Below are 6,310 nucleotides of genomic sequence, written 5' to 3'. Positions count from 1 at the left end.
GTAGGGTTTTCCCTTGGTTGCTGTAAGGTTTTCCCTTGGTTGCTGTAAGGTTTGCCTTTGTTGCATGTCAGCTGGAGTTGCTGTTGGGGTTGGTTTCTATGGGATCACACTGGCACCTCTCCAGACACAGGGAACATCAGCTGTGCAGGGTGGGCACAGTGGGTGTTTGCTGAGCACACTGTGGCTACCACAGCCCTCCTGTTCCTCACCAGGGCTGCAGGAGAGACCTGGCACAGCCCAGGGACTGCCCCAGCACTGACTGAGGGCCACATCTCTCTGCAGATTGTGGCAGGCATGCTGCAACTTTATCAGTAGTGGATGTAAAGTTCAAAAGCTTCCTTGTAGAACTGGTGCATGCTGCTATCAGTGTGTTATGAGTCCTGAACTTTTTTTTACCTTACTTGGTATTACTCCAGTCAGTATTTTCTTGTGATCTGAACAGTAGTTACAATGAATTGGTCTTTATTAGCCATTGTCAGCTGGCTGTGTTTTAGGGAACACCATGTGGCTTTGAGGAGGCATTTGAAGGAGGAAAGGGCAGTGGTCTTGAAACTAATCTGGGGAGTGTGTCAGGCACCCAGAACAAGGTGAGAGACAGTACCAAGACTGGGAACACAGAGGAGATTTTGATTGAGGTCAAACTGAGTTCAGATTGGATAAAGTTGTGAAGTGATGTGTCAAAATGCCAATGTGTAGGGAAGAAGTGGAGAAGACTATTGGGCTTAACCTTAGTTTAAGAAGAAGAAGGATACTGTCACCCTGCAGTATCCTCACAGTGGCCATCTGCAATAAAATGTATGGTTGGCTCCAGTTTGGATTTTTCAAATGCTGGGAGGCAAACAGACATTCCAACTTCTGTGATTAAGAAACTGTGGAAGACCCATTATAAAATTTTGCTGTCAGCTGCAGCTTTATCACCCTGGGAAATCTTACAGGATGCAAGACTATGCTATCAGTCATTTACTGCTGCTCCTTACCTGGCTGTGCCTATTCCTCTGGTTTCTTCAAGTTTAACTGTGTCAGTCTCCACTGTTGAAGGCCCTCCCCTGGAGGTCCCAGCAGTGCCACTGCCTCCCCCTTGTTGTGTGTGTGACCCCAGGGCCCTGCACAGGGGATGGCACAGAGAGGCCACATCCCAACACACCAGCCCAGCAAACATCTGAGGTGGTGCTTCAGCCACTCTCCTGGCACTCCCTGGAGGTAAACTGGCTAAAAGCCCCCTTAGGAAGCCATGCTCTTAGATTTTACAAAAACAGGTAAAAAAAGTGGTTTTTCTTTTAAAGTTAAAAGCAACTGGGGACAGGCACTGAAAGCAGGGATGTGTGTGGTTTTCACAGCTATGAGGTAAATGTATGGGTTTATTAAAGATGAGATTATGATGTGTAACAAGTGCAGGAGGCAGATAACCTTTTTAAGGGTAAGATTTCATTGGACCTTTCTTCTAAATGTCTGGCATAATATTTTACTGTTTTGAATAAAAGCTAAATCTAATCTTGTGTCATACAATCATAGACTCCTATTCTTTGGTAGTCTCAGGGCAGGGGACATCATCAAGTAAAAGCACATGTGCTGACTTTAGGGGAAGGATGGGGTTGTGTCCTTGGCAGGATTTGGTATAGGTATTGTCCTCTGGGTCTTAGGAATAAGTTGTAAAGTCATTCTTTCTTGAAGCTGTAGATGTAAAAACACTGAGGAGTTGTGGGTATGAAATGGATGTCCTACTAAGAAATGGTGAGAACTGATTCTATGATACATGTAAGTGAATGTTGGGAAATATCAGAGTATCCTGAATTTGGCATTAAAACTTCACAAGATACATTTTCTAATCATGACCCTAAGCTACTGGATTTGAGATGAAGCAAGATCAGTAAGTGTAATTCTGACTTATGGAGGTGGGCCAGCGTGGGGCTAAAGGCCAATAAAGCTTCAGTTCAGTGTTTTAAAGTTTCATTTTTGCTTTCAGAAATAATATTTAGGCAGTAAAATTGAGAGAGAAATTGCACTGTGAGTAGCAGGACATTTTTTTGTAACTCATAGCTATTAATACCAAGCTGCACACATGTTAAAATAGACTGGAATGGAAAGGTTAAGTGTTATCCTGCAGATTTGATAAACTCATCTGTTGTTGTCACGGGTCTTTAAGTGACTCTATTGACAGTTTTTCTTTTTTTCCTCTTTCAGTGCCTGCCATTGCGTGCTAAGCTTTTCTCTTGGCTCTGCCTGGCAGGAAAAAGGGGAAACTAGAAAACCCCATTAGTTGTCCATTTGCAGAATACCCAGGCTTTACTCTCAATACACAAAGAAATACAACGGTAGGAAGTTGTTTCACATCCGAGCCAAGATAAGGTCCTGGAGGTTTATTATTTTTGTTGCCTGATAGCATCAGGGCTGGGGAGCAGGGGGCAGAGAAGGAACAGCAGATCAGCATCCCATGGGGACAGGAGGAGGGAAGACAGACAGATAGCCAAGTGCCGACAGCTTCAGTCAGTGCTCCCAGAGGAAGTGTTGGTTTCTCCAGATGAAATTCATACACAGGAGTCTTTACAGGGGCACTCAGATGGGACATTGTTTGAGGGGCCTGCCTATATGGCAGATGTAGAAAGCAGTGAATCATATGTTTACATATAATTAGGTCTGTATTGACAAGCCAGGTTTTCCTTTTGTTTAATAATTTCCTACATTAACATCAAAGAGCTTGTTTTCCTAATGAGAACACATTTCCCTTTTTGTTTTGCTTTGCTATAGCTCTGTATTAACATCAAACGCAGCCCGTGACTCACGCAATGAGACCTAGAAATGGACAGATATCCACAGTCATTTAAAGCTTAAAAATAGATGCAATGCTAGCAAATGTCCTTAATTTGGATATATTCAGGAAACATTTTTGTGTGATTCTGTGCACCCTTGCAGATTTTGGGGGTACCTGGTTATTTCACTGTGCTTGTTAACTTTCCAATACATTTGAAAAGTTAGATAGGATTTAAGATTGTAACTTGTGGGTCAGACATTGCTTCCTGAAATACTCGCTAGAAAGCTCAGTGTAATGGTAAGACTTCAGTGGTCTAAGTGGTAACTATGCAGAAAACACTACAGAAGTATGTTTTTTGAAGATGAGATAATTTGACATCATTGGAAGGGGAAGATGGAATAAAATGTAGGCTTGGTAGGAGTTGCCTCATGTGTTTTTAAATGCATTTAAAATGCTGTTTCTAAACTCTGCAGAAATAGCTCAAATACAGAGTTTGAGCCAACTAACTCAGCACTGAGAACTTGAGAGCAAAGTTGATACAGTTTGTCATCCAAACTGAGGGAACTAAAAAAGCTTTAAGATAAGTGTGTTCAGATAACAAGAAAAGAGGACTGAGGAATGTTTAATGTTGAACAACATTATGAATAATTTTTGTCAACAAGTAGGCACAACACACTGTTAGCATTGAGTGCCATTCAGTCAACGTTCATGGGAAATTCTCAGTGTGGAAGTTACTTGGCTTTTATATGTATATTCATGCTACATTAGGAAACTGAATTTAGAACCTTCAATAAATTACAAACCACGTGTGTTTGGCACTTTTTGCAGTGGGTGTTGTCCTTCATATTTCTAAAGGATAACTTCCTCTGGAATAGTCTGAGCAAAGGCAATAGTGATTGAGCTCCTCTGAACAAAGGAATTCATATCCATACTTGCCACCCCTGCAGCTTTCCCAGGATGAGATAAGTTTTGTCATGTTTCTGCTTGGGCTGTTACATAACGGGAAGTTCTTGGAAACCCACAGTGGAGGATACCAGCTTTTTAGATTAACACTGCAGATGATTTTCAATAGCTTTCATTTCTTTTTTTTTTTTTCCCTTAAGGCCGAGCCCCTGACACTAAAACTCTCAATTTGGAGACAGTTGGAGTGAAAACTAATTCTGAAACTGGAAAGATTATTGTTGATGCCAGTGAAGCTACTTCTGTTCCTCACATTTATGCAATTGGAGACATAACTGAGGTACTGAGTCTACATAAACTATTTTACAATAACAGGAAGCCAACTTTGTTCCTGACTAATAACTAGCCCCCAGATGTCGTCATGCCCCAGCATATATCTTGGTGTTTTGCACTTTTTCCTTTGGCAGAGCTGTGGTGTTTGTGCCAGGACCTGGGTCAGTCACTTCCTTCACATGGATCCTGTGAAGTGTCTCAGCATGGGAGATTATTGCTGATGTTTATCAGGGAATGCATCATTGGTCAGAAGCTAATAATGATGTATTTATCACTTCAATTATCTTCCTAATAATGTTTTTGTCACTTTAGACACATGACTTAACGCTGCCTGTGAATGCTGAGTGAAAGCAGTTCTTGCCTTCTGGAGATGAGCACACTCGGTGGGAATGACTGTGACAAGTTCTGTAATTCCATGTGTAGTATTTTGGGTGTCAATCTAGATTAAACACAAGACAGCTTTTCAGCTCCCTGATGCAAAATACGTCTGACAAAAGTATCTTCCTCTAGAATAAGAAAAAGTAATTGCTGAAAATACTAAATGCTTTTGACTTCTGTTCACGATTTGTGAATGATTATGCCAAGGAAACGTGAGTTATGTGGATTTGTTTGTTTGTTTTTTAAGGAGGGGACATTATAACCTAAGCAATATAATCTAAATACTGTAGCAATATCCAGACATAATGTCTAGTATATTTTTAGAGACCTTTGAAAGATTTCTCATTCTGCCATGTTTTAAATGGTTTAAGGGTCTCTCAGATATAAACCCTACAGGTGCCCTGAGTTTTGGAAAAGATGTAACAGGTTAGATAATGTCCTGGGAATAGCCCTGAACATTTCTGACTGGACTCTGGAGCTGCCCAAGGCACTTAAATCACAGAAATCTGCTGACCACTCCTGACCTCTTCCCTCTGTGTAGACATGTGTTTTTTCCTGGCTATCTCCATCTTCTTGTGAATGACTTGCCATTTCCTTTTAAATTGTGTTAAAAATCTTTCCTTTTTAGCTATTTCTCCTTTTTTTTCCCCCTTTTTACTCTGCACAGCTTCTATCCTGTCCAGTCTCTCAGAGTTTTGGGATTTTGTAGAATTCCTGTCCTTTCTTCTCACTTCACGTGCAGGTTCCCTCTGTACTTATCACTTCTTGCTCTGGGATATTTCCTAAAGTCCACTTTTTGCTCACAGTGGCCTCCTACACCTGCTTGTCCCTGATAAATATGCCTTGCTTGGGCCTCCTGCTTTCCAAACTTCTCTGTTTGATTCCATCCAAGAAGCAGTTGTTAGAGGCAATGCTGACAGGGCTTAGATTCTGCTGCTTATTTTGCTGCCAATCTGCAGTGTTATTTTGGGCAAGTCATTTCCTTTTGGGTGCTTTTTGTCTTCTCCCCTTTGAGGATTTGGTTAAGTAAGAAATATAAAGTTGGAGGCAGGATGCTCTCCTCTTTCTTGCTCTGGATCTAAAAAATATTGTATTCATTTATTTGTCATCTTTATTTTGTTGTTAAAAGTTGGATTTCCTTTTCCTGCTTTTGTCTTTATCAGTGCAGATTTTTGAACTTGAGTTATTCAATAGACACTTTTAAATGGAAATGTTAAAAACAGCAACACAGTTCTATGCTGTGTCCAGTGTACAACTGGGGAAAAACGAAGAGTTAAATCAGGTACTCTGTAGAAATACTCTCTTAAGCTTTTATCTGCAGATGGGCTCAATACAGGGAGTTAAAGAAATCATGGTGTAGTAATCATACATTTAAAGTGTTTAGAGATAAAAGGAATTACTGCCACTATCTTATCTGACTCCAGCACACTGTGAGCTGTGTAATTCCACTTGCTAAGCAATTAAGTTTATTTTATTTGAATACTTAAATCCATTTAGGCCTTTTTTTTTTAAGCAGAATTAATTTAGATAATAAATCACATTGGCATGGGAACCAGCACTAAAATGAAGTTCTGTGTTGGTGCCCATCTCAAAGCACACACACAGGAGAATCAAGTGCATCCTGCTGGGAACCACAGAAGCTGCAGAGCTCGAGGTGTGGTCCTGTCTGGGTGTGACCCACCCAAAGAGCAAAGGAAGGGGAACCTCGTTTCCTCTGGAGGAGCATCAGGGATCCCTGAGAGTCATCAGAAGAATAAGATTATTTTTTTCCCCAGGTTCCTGCTCAGGATTTCTCTTTGCTCTCCCCCTGTTCGGAGTGTTTTTGTTACCATGAAGTGCTGTTCTCACACTGTAGCTGTGCAGCCTCCTCCCTCCTGAACAGGCTCTGGATTGCTCCCACACGGCAGGGACTGCTGCTGGGGTGGGAATGCAGGGACTGCTGCTGGGGTG

General features: G+C 41.4%; 1 protein-coding gene across 3 annotated transcripts in view; it reads left to right on the top strand.

Annotated features, from left to right (window-relative positions):
- TXNRD2 (thioredoxin reductase 2) overlaps positions 1 to 6,310 on the top strand; it is a 31,108-nt gene that overhangs the window by 14,186 nt on the left and 10,612 nt on the right. For all 3 annotated transcript variants that reach the window (XM_027652041.1, XM_027652039.1, XM_027652040.1), the window contains exon 12: positions 3,853 to 3,989. In XM_027652041.1, the coding sequence (XP_027507842.1) occupies positions 3,853 to 3,989 (137 nt within the window). The remainder of the gene's footprint in view (positions 1 to 3,852; positions 3,990 to 6,310) is intronic.

The sequence above is a fragment of the Corapipo altera genome, unplaced genomic scaffold (assembly GCF_003945725.1).
Source record: "Corapipo altera isolate COAL_440 unplaced genomic scaffold, ASM394572v1 67, whole genome shotgun sequence".
In the NCBI taxonomy this organism is placed as follows: domain Eukaryota; kingdom Metazoa; phylum Chordata; class Aves; order Passeriformes; family Pipridae; genus Corapipo; species Corapipo altera.
This window is presented reverse-complemented; position numbering and strand designations above follow the sequence as displayed.